Below are 17,372 nucleotides of genomic sequence, written 5' to 3'. Positions count from 1 at the left end.
TCTTAACCTCAGCTAATCAGCTCTGTGCATTATCAACATCAGCATAAAACCTAAATATATGTTTGAGATTATTTTGCAGTGAGGGAGAATCATTTAACCCCTTTTCCTTCCCTTTGTAGGATTCCAGTGGCCCTTAAAGCAGGATCCTAAAATGAATAGAAGCTCCTCCTTGATGAGATGAAGTTGGGGGGGATGGCAGTATTTCCGGACCTTGATGGCTGATTGGACTGAGGATCTGGGATTTCCATAAAAAGCAGCTCCACATCCATATCTGAACCCTCATATATATACACCCTGATGGTTGTTTGTTCCCACTGGCTCTACTGTCCTCTTTCTTGGCTTTCTGTTTCATTATAGGTGAGGCTTTGCTACTTTTCTTCCTCCTTTATTCATCATGTCTCTGTACAGCTGGTAAATGCATGCAGGGTGATAACATGTTGAAGTGCTAAGGTGATGAGCTCCTGCGATGCAGAAGGGGAAACATGATTCATTGTTAAGGGGAGAGGAGCAGTTATTGGGGGATTACATCTAACGGGGTTGTGTTTAAACAGGGAGGCAAAGGGGATTTTAACAAAGGAGTTATTATTTGCTCAACCTTCTTACAATATATGTTTTTCAAGTTTTAGTGGCACTTTGTCGGTTTGCAAACTCATTGGATATTCTCTAAAGTAAACATTTAGGGTGACAGAGTGTTTTCACAGCATTAGGTATTGAATCATTTGGATGGTTTACAATAATGTCTAGAATTCTTTTTGAAATTTTCTACTTTAGTCTGCCTCACAACCTTTTAGTCTTTTAAGCTGTGATTTAAAGATTCAAGTTTAGTTTTTCTTCAAAAACATAGCTGCATGTCAGCTATCAAGACTTAGAAATATGGAGGTGTGTGAGCCTCACACGGAACAGAGGCTCCCTAAACACAAACATTTTTGGTTGCCATTTAAATGTTTCATCTGGACTTAGTTTAGCAAGACTAATTTTAGTGTGCTGTTGTGGATCACCTCTTAAAGTTAAAAAGTGTTCTGAGACATAAATTATGTTTGCAATGTTTTACTATTTAACCTGTGTGGTTGAACAGTCAACCTATTTCTCCATTTATTGGCATTGAGAGTAGAACAGTTAAGCGTGTAATTGTTTTCAGTAAAAATAAAATCTGATTGGGGATCGGCACCTTTGTTGCCATAGGTTCTGAGTCCTCTGTGTGCGTGTTGGTGTGTTTTGTCCGGTGACTGCTGCTAACGATGCTGTTGCAGCACATTCACTTGAGAAGTTATTTTCTGCAAAAAGAATTAAGTGTTAATTCCCAGAGGATGTTTGGCTTATCCAGCTCCCTGCGTCAGCTGTGACATCTGACCCTAGCCCTAAACTTAGCTCTATCACCGTTCAGCTGCTCATTAAAAGTTTTAATGGGCAACATTTGGACACAGCGGGGCCTCTCATGTGATGAGTTGGTTATTTTTCATCTGTTGTTTTTTCTTCCTTTCCAAACAGGCTGTGAAAAAAAGAAACTGCCAACATGTCTGAGTAAGTTCTGCCTTTACTTTCCACTGTAAAAGAAATAGTGCATGTTTACAGGTGTTTTCCAACTTCACTGAGAACAAATAAGCACAATGTGCAAATTTTGTTCAGAAACATCAATGGTTAAACACTTATTAAACATTGGTAGAACGACGCTTTCACTTCTGTTTAACATTCTAAAAAGCACATGAAAAAAGAGAGAACAGAAAATGGATTGAATTAAATAAATGAAGGGAAGCAAAGAAAGAACAAGAGATAAAAGAAGCTAGCGCATTAAACAATGAAGAAAGTAGGAAAGCATGGCACTGATTGGGACAAGAACAGAGACAGAAATCAGAATCGGATCACAGGTCTAAAGGTCTTCAGAGCTGTGCTAAAGTCAGTTTCCTTCCAGCTCCATGTGTTGCATTTTAATAACTGCTTCTGTTTGTGTTCCTCACAGCAAGAAGATGACTTCAAGCCGCAGGCACCACCTGAAGGTAAAACAGTCACTGCTGACCGGGTTGGGCATCCACGATGTCTGCTCTTTTGTCACCTTCGTTACAATACTCATCTGCAGCAAGGGGCACAGCTAACCAAAATGTTAGCATTAAAAATTCATATTACCCAAACAAATACATTTGCTTGATTACCATTAAACCGACGATAAACAAGACGTTTTGAAGCTAAATCTCTAACCACTAACTGCTAACAAACGGGTGTCACTCAGTCTGTGTCACACGTTTAAACGTTTACTTTTTCATTGGAATGGAAACATTTGAGAAGTAGATAAGATAGAAACTCCTGTATTGTCCCAAAATGGGGAAATTTGGGCATGGCAGTGGCACAAACACAGAAAAAACACTTAATCTAATCTAAATTTAGCTCTAAAGCAACAGAGAATGATTTTATCAGAAAGGCTTAAATAAAAGTAGAAAAATACAACTAGAGTAAGTATAGCACAGTTATTGATAAAATAATATTGAAGTTAAACAAGGGAAAGACAGCAGGTGATTACACATTCTAATGCTACATGCCCTGGGAGCAGTGTCTTAAACCAGTGAGTGTAGGCTGGAAGCCGCTATTGCCAGTTCTGGCGAGAGAAACAAGCAATCAGCTTTGTTACTTCTACATTGTAAACAATATAAATTAATAAACCCAAAGTTGTTTATAGTAAACGGACAACACTTCTGGAAGCCTGGAACACTGTAGTAGTGAGCATTTCCTCGAGATCCCTTTTTTCCTCTGTCATCAGGCTCTTTAATAAACATGCAATAAATTATGACTTTTTGGGTTACTTATTGTTGCAACATCAATAATATCAATATTATTATATTTAATGTGCAGTATATTTGAATTGAAAAGCACAAGAAATCTGTTTCATTATTGCTGTGTAGAAACAAGTTTTTCCTATTTTATACGTGCTGGTTAAATATCCCTTAAGGATTGCCAAAGCTTTAGCAGTTAGCTGCCCCGTGTTTTGTACGGTTGTGTTTGAAAAATAAGAGTCCTGATGAGCCACGAGGAGACCCTAAAGCCCAGCTCCGAGTCCAGTCTCCTTCCTCCTCATGTGGTGGCAGTAACAAACCCACAAAGCTCGGTTACACGACTAATTAAAAGGTTAGAGTCCCACAGCAGCACGCTGTTAACAGAGAAAGAGGAAAAAAAAAACATGGATACCTGCATCTTTGTTTTTGAGCAATGGGAGCTGACAATATTAGGAAAAAATTATGATTTTAAGTATTTTTTTTCCCTGACAATGAATAAAGAATAATGAATAAGTTTGTTGATGATTAATTTATTTTGTTAAATTTTACCATTAATCTCATTTACAGTGTTGTCAAGAAAGCTTAATATAAATCACTTTGGGCTTATTTTTTTCCCTTGTAAATTTTGAGAGTCATAGGTTGTGTTTTTTTAGCCTGTTTTTGACCGTGAGGTAGCTTATGTTGTTCTATAAATTAAGCGACCATAAATAAGAGCTACAGAGTCCCGCTCACGCTGCTGGTCAGACAGCATGTAACAAAAATATGCCTCCGCCCCTTCATGTAGACATGTCCAACAACCACCCGCACCCTGTTGACATCAATTTCACGACCCGGAACAGTCGAAATACAGCACTGTACACATACATTGATATAGTATAGAAACAGACGCTGGATTACAGTGTGGTCGGTTGCTTGTCTTTTGGGCTTGTTTTGATAGAGTTCGTCGCTTTCTCCTCTCTCAAGATCTGGCAATACTGCTCACTTCTCCGTTCAGCAAATATTATTTTACACTTTCTCTCATGTCCCCAATTTGCAGTAACACTGCATTTGACACACCAATATATTTAATAACCATGTACCCGTTTAACCAAATTCATCAATTTGATGACATTTTGAAATTTCTCATTTAGGCAATTTTGTTTCCCATCAATGACTTAAAAACGTATTAGAGTGCTTTCACAGCACAGGTGTTTGGTCTGTCTTAAATGGACCAGAGTTTGTTTCTTGGGATAGCCCAAGTTGTTTGTTCAGCTGTGAAAACTCATCTGAACTCTGGTCTGCCTGAAGACATGGGTCTTGGTCTGCTTTAAAGTGAACTTTGTTGTTACCCACTCACAGCGGAAAGAGAGCTGGACTATTAAGTGAACCAAAGACAGGAATTGGTTTGCATGATTTGCAGACATACAGGTGATTTTAAGATGTTTAAATCCGCACTCTTCATTTGTCTCTTGACGACAGAGCAATGTGCTACATAGATAGCTGCCTCACGTGGTGCTCATACTGGGTCAGTTTCTCGTAACATCGCAACAAACAAGCAACTTATTTAACTACATTATGTTGTCCAGACAGTGTGGTACACTTTCAAAAGTGGCATGTGAAAAGTGGACCAAGCCAAATGGTGTGGAATTTTCTCCATTGGGCACCCAATAAAACTGAGTTCCCCAAACTCTCCTGGTGTGAGATTTCCAGTTTATTTGTGTTTCTAGTTACAAGTTTTTCCAAAAATTGTGGTGATTCAGCCCACAGCAGGGCTCTAATTCTATTTCTCCTGGACATTTTCATAATTCAGTGAAAATACAATCTATACAACTATACAATTTATTTATTGTATAGAGTTTTGAGAATTCATTCAGCAGAACATCTGCTGAATGTTGGTGTTTTGTCAACTAGAGTTTCTTGAGTCTGTCATTATATTTCTTGACATTGCTTTGACACAATGCTGCAGCATTGCAGTATTGTGTTTCGAATAATTCTTCTCTTAAAGATGTTTTCTCTGCAGCCAGCTTTGTGAGAGAATTGAGACAGCTATAACTCAGTGGGAAGACTAGATGAAGCAGCTCTTTCCCTTCACTTATCAATGACAGCTCTGTGCCAGTGATATTGCTCAGTCTGACAATTTCAACTTCAAAATTATTGCATTATGTACATGCTGAGTAGTTGTCTCTATTTTCTATCAACACTAAAATATCTTCAAAGTTTGGCTATAGTGAGCCAACACTGCTCTGTGTGTAGCAGGCATCTCAAAAGCCTCAGCTAAGCTTGAATTATTTTTCTTTCCAAAAACAATAATAAAAACAACTTTTTGGTAATTTCTATATATTCCATAGGCTAAGCCAAAACCTAATCTGCAGTGACACTGGTACAAGGAGTCTATATGACATAATTGATCATTTCAAGACCAATATCAGTATGTGAGGCCATTACCAATACTGCATTGCATTGATTTTAGCTCTAAATGTAAAGAGAATGTCTGACATGATCTTTTCTTCAGCGTTTTTACTGTATTTTACATTCAACCATACAATTTCACTAACCTACAAAATATTTTTCCATAGTACATCTTTGCATAGAATGAGTACCAATGTCAAGTTAGTTGCTACCAATTTCCATCCTGGACATACATAAAACGCCTAAATGTTGTTGCCAAATTCCAGGTGGGAAAAATTGAACGGAAATCCTTTTTTAACACAAACCAAACTAGGTACAATTTCTCCAACCTTTTCAGAAGTAATTTTAAGAAGAATATTTTTAATGCGTATGATTAGAGATTTTAATCTAAAATTGTCATCCGTAGTTCTGAAAGTCAGCCTTGTCCCGGATTTGTATTTTAGTGCCTTTATTTACTCTTGGATCTTCTGTTTTCTGAGTCATATTTGGATAGAAAAGCCAAGTAATAAATAATAATTTTAAAGACTTTAGGAAGGAATGCAGTTTTCTTCTATGCATTTAAAAATAAAAGGTACCCAGGCATGTATAGTTGGCATACAGTTTTATAGCTTTTATTGTGCATCTTGTAGACTGCAGGTCTTCATCTCATGTAAATGTGGTCATTGTGTCCCTGTTTTAATAAAACTAATATATATTTGGTCAGATGTCTACATACACTCAATATTGGGGAATTTCATGAATATAGTTACTTATAAAAATAGCTATTATTAAATTATTTGAATTGAATTTCTTTGTTTCTTTATTTGTCCCCCGTGGGGGAAATTCTGTTTCAATACAGCCCATCAAGAGAAAGATTTACATGGGTAGACAGGAGATTGCCTTGCCAGGCACCACTTTCTTGCAGAGTGAAGAAATGAATATATTAGGATGGTAGAGGGGGGAAAAAGAGTGCATTACTCACACTGTCTCTCTGACAATTCAAGCAATGCAAAAAAAAAAAAAAAAAAAACCCTCAGCACAAAAAAGCAAACATACAGACAACATCCTAAGCAGACATATTTCAGGTGGGAGGGGTTTTGAGTGGTGAGGGGCATCCAAGTCCAGTACGCACGTATCCAGCCGAGGTTCCTATCCCAGGGGGAAAACAATCAGGCAATGTGAATGTAATGAGTTACAGGGGGTGTATCTATCACCATGTTCATGTGTACATGTATGTGTGCATATCAGTATGGGCCCATGACTCTCCAGTCCCTCCCCCCTCCAGCCATAGTCTTAGAAGTTATATTTTCAGCAGTTCAAGAAGGGCACTGTTTGAGTTCACAGGTGTCATGAGAGGGTCCTGGTGGGGGTAGAGCGTCTTGTTTACATAACATCCAGGCGATATTTGAGATAAGCCAGCCTCCAAGGTTAGCCATCAGGGTGCCAAATTCAATAACAAGGAGATTGTTTTTCAGGCTAACTGTGAAATTGTGTCAGCCTTCAAGTGTTTGCTGGTTTGTCTTCATAGCAAGTCGCATAGCAAACAGCCAAATTTGTTGAACCTTCTGCCGTAAATCGAGCTAGAAACTTCCCCGAGGTCTTTCCATTCCACAATTCAGTTCAAATCACTGCCGGCATGCAATACTGTTTTGTTCACTAAGCATCTGAGTCTGGGTAATCACAGCCCGGTTCAGACCCTCACCAACTCCTGGCAGCATTTCCATTGCCAAAACTGCCTCCGAGATCTTCCGTATTTTCCCATATATCAGGTAACCGCCAGCTCCAATAAGCGGAAATCCTGTTATCAGAAATCCAATTGTGTAAGGATCCTCCACGTCCTCTACGGACAAATGTAATAGACCGATACATTATCTTCCAAACTCCCCAAGAATCCATGATGTATCCGGCAGCATGTGTGCCCACAGGACCGCTTGGCTCCCACGCGCCTGGTCTTCTAGCAAGAAAATTTTATCAATTTCATTATGCGACCAGCTGATTAGATCCATAGTTTTTGATTCTGATGATTTGCTGAAAAATGCTCTGTGTGAGTTACACAGCATCCAGATAGAGAGCCAAGCAGGAGAGGTCCAGGAGTAGAGGTGCAGAGAAGCGCCTGCCTTCGCTGAGAGCAGGAAAAGAACATTTGTTTTTATTTTATTTCAGTGGTTCTCAGTCCTGGGCTGCACAGTAGGGCAGTGGGTGGTGCTGTTGCCTTGCAGCAAGAAGGACCTGGGTATTTCTGCATATAGTTTGCATGTTCTCCCTGTGCATTCGTGGGTTCTCTCTGGGTACTCTGGCTTCCTTCCACAGTCCAAAAACATGAATGTTAGGTTAAATGGCCTCTCTTAATTCTCCTTAGGTGTGAGTGTGTGTGTGAATGGTTGTTTGTCCTGTGTGTCTCTGTGTTGCCCTGCGGCAGACTGGTGACCTGTCCAGGGTGTACCTGCCTCTTGCCCATTGACGGCTGGAGATAGGCATCAGCACCCCTCGCGACCCGACAAGAGATAGATGTGTTAGAAAATGGATAGAGGATGGATGGAAGTGTACGAATTTAATACATAAATGCTCCACATTTGTCAGTGGCATTGTCTCGTAGGCAAGTTATTACATACCGCTCTATGCTGGGCTTCTGCTCTACTTCTTGATTAGTTTTATGCCAAAAAATGAGACACTCAATTTTTTTGTTGTAAATCTTTCCAAAAAAACTAAACTGATAACAATTAATACATTTGAGCTAAATTTTTGTGACATTTTAGTTCTCATACAAGGATGACTAGAAAGCTGGTGAATAATTAAAACTATTCTTTCAGTAAGTCTGACTCTTTGTCTTTCCTACAGAGTTTGATTCTGCAGGTGGCAGCAACATGGCTTGAAAAGGAGAAAAAGGACCTCATTGCATCCAAGGAGGCCTACATGGCAGAGAACTGTCCTGCGCCAAACCTTAGTGGAGACCAGGCTGCCCTCATGGTGAGAGTTAGTTTTTGCTCTGTCGAGATCTCTGTGTATTTAGCTTAACTGAAAGCAACTTAGATGAAATGCATTAATATTATTCAAACTGTGTTTAGTTTTGCTCATGTATTTTATTGCATTTTCTTTTGTGACCTTTTCGAAGGTAACTCAAAACTCCAAACACTGTGTATGTCTAAAGCATCCATAAGTTTATGCCAATAAGTAACCATCACTTTTCAATAACAAGGAAACCTGCAAAAAATTACACGCCCTCATTGACAAAGTGGATGAGGAGAGATACGACTTGGAGGCCAAAGTTGGCAAGGCTGACAAAGAGGTAGATCTTCTGTAGTCATTCATACATCTTTATTTAAATTTATCATGCTGTGGGAATGGTAACCATCTAGTATGTTTGGCTGGAAGCATGCAGTATGGCGCAGACAGGAAGCTCTTCCTTAGTTTCAGTTTGAAAACTGCTTCATTGCTCCAGATTGAAGACCTCAAGATCAAAGTAGTGGACCTTGCTGGAGTGAAGAAACCGGCCCTGAAGAAAGTGCGTATGTCTGCTGATGCCATGCTGAAGGCTCTGCTGGGCTCCAAACACACAGTTAATCTGGACCTGAGGGCCAACCTGAAGCAGGTCAAGAAGGAGGTCAAAGAGGAGGTGAGGGTTTTGGCCAGAGGTTTGTTTGCTGGGAGAGGGGTTTCAGTTCCCTAACTGCGGACTGTGTTTGTGTGCTTCAGCCCACAGAGGCAGTTGGTGACTGGCGTAAGAACATTGAGGACAAAGCTGACAGAAAGAAGATGTTTGAAACTGCTTAAAGAACTGAACTCTAATCCTCCAGTTGCACTGGAGTGTTCACACATTTTGAAATATCTGTCATTCTGCATCGAATCATCTTTTGTTTCATAAAATAAGTGTGTTTCAGCCTGCTTTTGTTCTTGTACGTTTGTATAGTGCATTAAGCAGGGTTAGCTCTGAAAGTAGAGTAGTTGGGAAGTGTCATTGAATCCCCAACATTTCCAACCAACAAGTGTCCTTTTCCAAAATACTGAAGCCAATAATGTCCCTTATATGTTCCTCACTTAACAACCTCAGACAAAACAATAAATAGAATGTGATGGTTGAGATGGGTAAAGATGCCTTTATTTTACATTTCTAGCTACCTTCTCATCATTTCCTCTCATCTCTAAGGTTCCCTTTTTACAACTTACTGCAAGCAATCATTTTTGTGGTAAATGTTGGGTTAATGTTCTGTTTAATTCATAGTATGCCACAAGGGGGCTGCATGATATAGACAGAAAGCATATTGATAAAATAGAAATCATATTGATCAATGTCGATAACTGTTTCTGACCATCAAAAAATTCTAAATATATATTTTAAGTGCAGCCCTGGCCATTATATGCTGTTGCCTAATGACCTACTTTTAGATATAGAACACACAAACACTGAATTCAAACTCAACCCTTAAGTCAACCAACTTTCTACCAAAACTGCAAGTTTTTAAAAAAAGGAAAAGAACACGTGCTCTCTGAACTCTTTGATGGGGGCAGAGTTTGGTGACAGAGCTTTTCTCAGTCTGCGTTGTGATTGGTTGGGAGGATGTAAAGACTGTAATTATTAACCTACATGGCTAGAATGCAAAAGGAATGAAAACTGTTGTTCTATTAATTTTTTTTTTACCCTTTTTTCTATTGCACCACATGTATATCAGTCGACATATATTGTTAGTGAATTATCCGCCCCAACCACAAGATATCTCTTCTTTAAACCTAGTGATGCACAATACTGTGAAACAAATGCATGAAACATCATTAGAATGGCTAAATTTGCAGACCAGGTTTCTCATGCATTAAACGTTTCCCTGAAAAGGAGCTTTGTTAAGCAAATTTAAAAAAAGCCAACATTTGATCCTCTGCTGTGTCGTTTTCAAAGTGCTAGGCATGTTAATTAGGTTTGTCTCTGTATGGAACAGAAATCCCACATTTTCTGTTTCCTTATAACTAATACAACGTCAGAAAGATGGTGTTTTTACTTTATTAAAATATAGTCCTGATTTTTGCATCAGCAAAATAATCCCTCAGCCCAGTAACTTCTTGTAGCAGCTACAACATTATAAATCAAGCTCACTTTAATTCTTAGATACCAGAATCAAACCTATCAAAGTGCAAATGTGGGTCTTCTTTGTTACCTTCTATGCTTATTTTCATTACAAGGAAAGTTCTCCAGTAATAAAGAAAGGAACCATGTTGGGATCAGGAAGCTCTTGAGAGAGAACGTCTGCAAAGACTGTTGGCAGCACAACTTATCGAAAGTCATCGCTGAAATCTTTTGGCTCCAATTTGCCCAGATTCGTTAGTCCTCCCTTGATTAATTTTGCGTACTATTTAGGCTGTGAAAACAAAGCATTTAACTGACCCTCAAGTTAATCATGAACAAAAACACAGCTAAGGGGCATAACTTAACCTAATAAAAAAGTAAAGAAATCTAGTCTGATTCCAACCAGCCTGTAAATAAATTATGACTGATCGTATTTAGGAGATGAAAGTTGTTACAGCTACATCTACACTACTGTGGTTCCTGTCAACTCTTCAGATGCTTCTTAGTGACGAGTTACTTTAACTATCTTCTCAGCCACACAGGGTCAGCAGAGAGCCGCCGTAGCCTAATATTCTGCAGCACACTGTGCTCTGCCAGAACAGTGTTAATGCAGGATATTATGGAACATCCTGCAGGTCAAATCACATCATTTAGAAGAAAAAGGCTTTGACGGGTCCTGAGTGAAGTTATGGTCTTACAGGGCAAATCTAAAATGTGTTTCTCTCAGCACTTGGTTACAAAATATATATCATTTATTGGTTGAATCTTTACACATTTCATTGATTTGAAAAAGGTGAGTGTATTGACTCTTCTTTTTCCACATGCTTTTTAGCACTTGACATTTCATTCATTGCTTTTATTGCCTTTTAATGCTGATTACTGTTTTTCTATTTTGTTTTCAGCTGCATTGGAGCCAAACATGAATGAGTCTTTACAAAGGCAACTCAGAGAATAAGGTATGTTTTTACTATTAACCTTAGCTTTGTTTTGCACAAATGTAACCAAGGGGCATCTTATCTAATACACCCCTTTAGTTTCAATCTCTTGGAAGTTACGAGCTTACAGGTTTCACAGGCCTTTGACTTGGAGCAAGGGTTAGAAGTGTCACTCCTGGCTCCTGAGTAAACCTTTTATTTGTGGATTCAAAATTAGATAAACATGAATCAAGTACATATTACAAGAAACTAGCAGAGACAAGATCAACATACTGATGAGAATGAGATCAGGGGAAAAAAAAAACTGTTAATATGTCCAAACATAGCAAAGTGGAAAAACATTTTAGGGTGTTAATGATGATATTCCATTGTGTGCAGAAAACAATGGTTTTCAGCTATGTATTTTAGATTTTTTTGTTGTTGTTTGCATGGATGATGACAATTTAAATCGGCATTTTAACAGCAGAATATCCTCTCTTGAGTTGGCCCTCTTCTGACAAGATTGATCTAATGTCTCAATCTTTAATGTAAACATATCTAAAGAAAAGTAAAGTAGTCTCTGAGCAAAATTCTAATTCCCAGAATCAGAGCTGTGAGACTCTGACTGTTGTCTGACTGACAAAGAGAACAATGTGTTTTTAGAAGAGGAAAGCATAAAAAAACATTTATCAGTTTAGAATTTAACGTTATGCCAATTTGAGACAATATTTCAAGTGTTAACATCTATTGCACAGCAGCCCCCCTCACACTTAACGGGTCAGAACCCCAGGAAGAACAGTCTAGTAACTCTTTATCACCCACCATGTCTTTCATTTCGGTTTTAAAGACAGTAAAAATGACTAGAATATCTGCTAAAGCATTAATCCTATAAGAATGCTGGTGAAAAACTATACCAGACCAAAACCATGGGTGATTGAGCAGTGGCAGTTTATTGACCAAGTCAAGACTCTCCTGTTTGTGCACCATCCTCTTCAAGGTTGGCCTGCCTTTATGTTTTGCTTACTTTTCCTTAATTTGTTCTTTCTATTTTATGAAAGAAATTTTATATTCAATACTGCCATAATAATATTTGTCATGGAAAGGCTGAGAGGAATGTCTGACAAGCAGATCCTGGATGGAGGGTTTGGGCAGTGACTCTTTTAGCTCACCATGACGCCTCTGCAGGGTCCTCTTGTTGAGTTGCAGCACATCAACACATTCTTCACCACAGCTCTGTAGAATATTGTGCTGGTACATAGTGATGTTTTTTCTTCTTTCGTTCTTTTTTGAGGATCAATCATTAAAGATCTTTGCCCTTATTCACAAAGAATCCTGACACTAACAGTAGCGTAATTTCAGGAAAAAACATGGAATTTCCCAAATTCATGCAATCAATAATAAGATAAGATAATATGTGGATATTAATATGTAGATAAGATAAACTTTATCATCCCCATAGAGGGAAATTAATTAGTTTCAGTGTCCCGACTGGTTAAAGGTGTGGATCTAACGTAATTTTACTGAAGATAAATAAATTGTAGGAAAATATTGAATAATCATGAATAAAAATTTGAGAAATTTACAAAGAATATGGTGGAGAGGAATTTTTAATTTTATTTACAGAAAAGCTCTCAATATTAAATATTTTAGAAGAAATGGAAAAAGTTGCAGAAGAATATATACATAAATACACACTCTAATGAAGATAAAAGAGGTGAAAAGTATTTTTCTGTATTGTACACGATGATGTCAGTAGCCTAAATAGTCATCTAGAAGTTTGCTTGTCTGATGCCTTCTCCTCTCTGGCTTTTGGAGCGCTTCTCACTTTCCAGGCTGGTGCATAGAAGCAAAGAAAAAGGTGCATTGATCTACAGAAATAAGCGTCAAAGTCTTTGTATTTGCGCTGTGATCCAGGGACCAGTTTACCTTTCAAAACTCCTCTATTCTCCTCCCAGAGCTGTGCAGACAGAGATACTGCTGTTCTTAGTTTTTTCCCCCACCTTTTTTTCTCCATTTTATGTTGCTCGTTTTGCCAAATACGACAGCTTTGTACAAGCCGGCAATCACGATAAAATGCTGACAGGTGGCAGCGCATTCATATCGAATAGATGAAGTAATAAAATGACTGGTAAATAAGCAAATCAAAATGATGATGATGAGGATGTAAATAAGGTACATTCAAACTTTTTGATGCTGTGTGACAATTATTTAATTAAAAGTTTCATTATCATGACACTGATCCCGTTTAGTTGGTTAATTCCTCTCTTTTGATTACTGGGAGCGCATTTGGGCTTTTGTTTCTTCTATTGTACCATTAACTGGTCACAGCTCTTAAAAGATAGCATCACTCTCGCCTAGCAACGGGGTCAACATCTCCTCACAAAGATAAATATTTTAGTTGTCTCCTTATTAAGAGTCGCTCTCAGCAACTATATGAATCACTCTGATGCTAAAACTCCTTGGTAAGGATTTTTAGGCTAAGATAGGAGCTCTCTGAGAGGACTCCAAGAATCTTTGTGAATACGGACACAGAGCCCGAGGAACAAAATGCTTTCCCTTCTGTCTGCTGCTTAGTGGCAGATGCTGAGGGGTGTTTGCTCAGGTCATGACTTCCACAAGTTGATGATTGTCTCAGTCCATATATTGAGCACCAGCTTGTTGTCTCCGCACCACAAACTTGCCAAATGAAGTTCATTCTGATTCTTTAGTTGTTTGACTTTGTCCCTCTAAGTTGATTTATCAATTTCATAAATGAGTCCCTTCAACTATTGTACCATTTGTGAGATTCTTGATGAGGTTTTCCTCGTGTGTGGACGCAAAATGACGTGCTTACATGTTTTTGGTGGCCCAGTGCACAGTGTAGGGAAATTTAATAGGATTTTTTCCAATGTGGGCTAACTGTGACTGTGGCAGGACTCAGGCCAATCAGGATAAATTTCAGTTAGTATTGTCTATTAGGGAGTCTTCAAGCACACTCAGACTCAAGTCTCAGACCACCAGTCCAAGTCAAGTCTCAAGGCACAAATCTGTCAAGCCTAAAGTCTTTTATCTTGGAAACTTGAGTGCAACTCAAGGTTTCAAAGTTGGTTTGTTACATAGAACCTTGCACTTATTAAAAGAAACGTCACCAAGTGATTGGTAAGAAAAACAATCCAAAGGTGCTGCTTAGAACAGAATCAAATTACCCTCATGAAGAAGTCTTAACTGCTGCCCAGCTGTTATTTCCCAATGCTGCAAATGTTCCTGCACCAGACCTTCCTTCCATAAACTGGATGAGTCCTTAAAGCTGTCTAAAATAGATTAGTATGATTTCACCCATAAGTGTACCCCATACTATCTATTTTAAAATAACTTGACACTTAACCATAAGCTTTTTATGATGTTATATTGTTATATAAAAAAAACTTACTTGAGAGTGAGCACCTGTCAGTGACCAATCGACTTTGAATCTAGCTGCTGACCTAAACTGACTACATTTACTGTTACCAATTAAAGACTAAATTAGAGTCAGAAATGTTGTTTTGAGCATTATGGCTTTCATGACAGCCTAATAGAGTAAAAACAGCACAACAAGAACATGATTTAAAATGTAATTGCAGTGATGAGCAATAAAATGCACCAGCGGGTTTGTGGAGTGCATGGCAGAGCAGTTAAGGAGTACATAAAGTGAAGAGGAGTGGGCAGGGCACACAGATTCTAGCGTTCAGGACCAGAGACCATAATGTGTAGTTCCCTGTTCTCACCACTTGGGGCCTGTTAGTGAGCAAGTCTGATCCACCAACATGGAAAAGGAGGTGGTCCCAGGTTGAGGAGCTTTAGTACCAGCTTGTCAGGGATTACTGTACTGAAAGATAAACTGAAGCCGACAAACAGCATCCTAGGTTTTAAGGGATGTGGGGCAGAGCTGTGTGAATAATTAGTGTTCACCTCCTCGGTTGGTCCATTATCTCTGTAGGCTATCTGCAGAGCGTCCAGACTAGCAGGGATGGAGTCGTTGATGAGTTTTAAGACTTGACTAACTGTGTCAGGGCAACAGGGCAGAAATCATTGTGGCAGGTTATGTCATATTTTTGGGTAGTGGAACTATGGTGGAGGATCTGAGAGAGGCTGGGGTGTGATGCAGCTGCAGGGACTGACTGAATGTTTTGAAGAACTGCCAGCTGTTCTGTGCTCGATTTCAAAGTATGGCACAACAACTTGTCTGGTCCTGCAGCCCACTTGGTGTTGATCCTTTTTAAGGTGTCACACACCTGGTGGTACCGCAGGGGGGCTGGTGTTGCTCCTCTAGCTGGGGTAGGGGAACAGTTTCCTCTGCTGCTCGACGTGTTGAAGTGTGCAGATAAGCGTTTTCAGGTTTCAGGCAGAATCAGGTCACGGCTGACTTTCTGGTCAACGCATCTATAATCAGTCATAGTCCTGATGTCTGTTCACTTGTTTGGGTATTGTTTGAGTTGATCTACTGTTCATTTTTGTCTTTTACCAGCTGAATTCCCTATTACAGGCCTCTCCGGGCCCTACCATAGGTCCCCTTGTCCCCTGACTTAGAACAACATATCTGGCTCTGAGCCAGTAGCGTACTGAGCTGTCCAGCCACAGTTTCTGACTGGAGAATAACTCGGAGGTCTTAGTGGGTTGCCAGGAGATCCAGGCTGCTGCGTACATCCGCACCACCATGCTGTAAACAATTATTACTAGTTATCTTCAATAAAATGAAGGACTACATTATTTATTCAGTGTGTTTGATGTTTTAGATTTGAACATACTGAATGCTGTCCACTTGTCAGTATTTCTGACAAACATCTAGATATAAAGATGATATTTTTCTGATCACGTCTGTTAACAATGTTTGCATGATTGTAAATGGCATTTTGGCTAAATTTACTAAAGCTAAGGTTTAAGGCATGATGGATAAAAGGTGACCCAATTTCTGTATGGTTAGATTGGGGAGGTCCCAACTTACTGGCTTCTTTATTGATACTTTGTCTTAGAAAAGTCTAAAATATAGTAGAATAGTTTAAAACATGCACAAAGTGAATAAAAAGCTACCACCTTTGTGTGCAACATGTAAGATCTCAATGCAGACCTATGCATACAAGGTCTGGTCCTGTTAAAGAGTTCAGGCCTGTTGACAGGACATTTTACAGGACATGGAGTGCCCTTAATAAGTCTTTTTGCCTTGCTTCTTGCTTCTATCCAAATCGGGATAACATTGTAGACACCAGCCTGAATTTACTTTATGGTGTACTTGCATATGCTGCAAGGACAGATATTTTCTTATAATTTAGGTTGATGAAAATATTTCAGAACAGTTTGACACAAATGTGGAATGTTTTCCTTTGAAATAGTTCATCTGTCTGATTCATTGTCCTAAAGGATATTTCATAAACCAGAAACCTGAACTCCAATTAGTCTGCTTTACTTTTATTCAGCATCTGTGGTTCTGACTAAAAGCCTTTGCTACATACTTTCTACATGGCTTTCACTGGCCATGTCGGCCATGTCTGTTTTTTAACAATATGTCATGTGCTTTTTTTGACCCTGCAGGCCAAGTATATGACTATGTTCGATAATACTTGTCATTGTTGCAGGTTTTGTCTTCAGTGCAGTTGGGTCTCATTATCTAATCAAATTAATAACTGTAAAAGAAAACTATTTTTTATATAAATGTTTTGGCATTTTGTTTTATCCAGGGTATTTTTACCCTGGATTACAGTTACCTTCTTTTTTATTGGAGCCAGAGTGCTGTATTTTTATTTTAATTTGATTCTTTTAATAATTTCTAAAGAACTGTTTGCCCCAAACAGTATTACTCTCACTGCAAATACTGGAATAAGTGGCTCAAAACAGTGTTTTCTCTGGTTTGAAATCACTTCCAGACTTTCAACTAAACATCCTATCTTGCTATTGAGTGGCTAACTTCACCAACATAATGATCCAGTTTGTATAGTCGTCTGTTGCAGCCGTATTTCATTTGAAGCAGAGCTTTAGTTTCAGTTGATGCCGGTTGCCGAGTGTTAGCGGCCCGTTCTCTGTGTTCTCCTGGTATGGATCAGCTCAACCTCTGCTGAACCATGTGGTGTAACAATTACTTGGTTCCCCACTTGGAGGCAACGCGATAGGGAGATGATTTCCTGTAGCCAAAATTTATGAGGTTCCGCCGAGAGTTGCTGTGGTATTTCTGGACCCTGCTGGCCCATTGGTCTGAAGCGGCTCTGCTACCATAAGGAGATCCGATTTTCCTGCTGAGCTTGCACTTACCACCGTATATACATGTTT

General features: G+C 39.0%; 1 protein-coding gene across 1 annotated transcript; it reads left to right on the top strand.

Annotated features, from left to right (window-relative positions):
- Positions 1-252: 252 nt before the first annotated feature.
- On the top strand, positions 253-9,205 carry LOC105927070 (troponin I, fast skeletal muscle). The gene is made up of 7 exons (XM_012863667.3): positions 253-357; positions 1,489-1,521; positions 1,958-1,994; positions 7,968-8,096; positions 8,326-8,415; positions 8,569-8,742; positions 8,823-9,205. Exons 2-7 carry the CDS (start codon positions 1,514-1,516, stop codon positions 8,898-8,900), a joined length of 516 nt encoding a protein of 171 aa, XP_012719121.2. The 5' UTR covers positions 253-357; positions 1,489-1,513; the 3' UTR covers positions 8,901-9,205.
- The last annotated feature ends 8,167 nt before the right edge of the window (positions 9,206-17,372 follow it).

This window comes from Fundulus heteroclitus, chromosome 2 (genome assembly GCF_011125445.2).
Source record: "Fundulus heteroclitus isolate FHET01 chromosome 2, MU-UCD_Fhet_4.1, whole genome shotgun sequence".
NCBI lineage: Eukaryota > Metazoa > Chordata > Actinopteri > Cyprinodontiformes > Fundulidae > Fundulus > Fundulus heteroclitus.
Note: the sequence above shows the minus strand (reverse complement) of the source record. Positions and strands in the feature narration are given on the sequence as shown.

Bases quoted from the DNA above. Each gene is read 5' to 3' on its own strand.
- LOC105927070 (XM_012863667.3), top strand. The intron at 1,995-7,967 runs GTAAAACAGTCA...TCTTTCCTACAG, and splicing joins GCCGCAGGCACCACCTGAAG to AGTTTGATTCTGCAGGTGGC. The intron at 8,743-8,822 runs GTGAGGGTTTTG...TGTGTGCTTCAG, and splicing joins AGAAGGAGGTCAAAGAGGAG to CCCACAGAGGCAGTTGGTGA.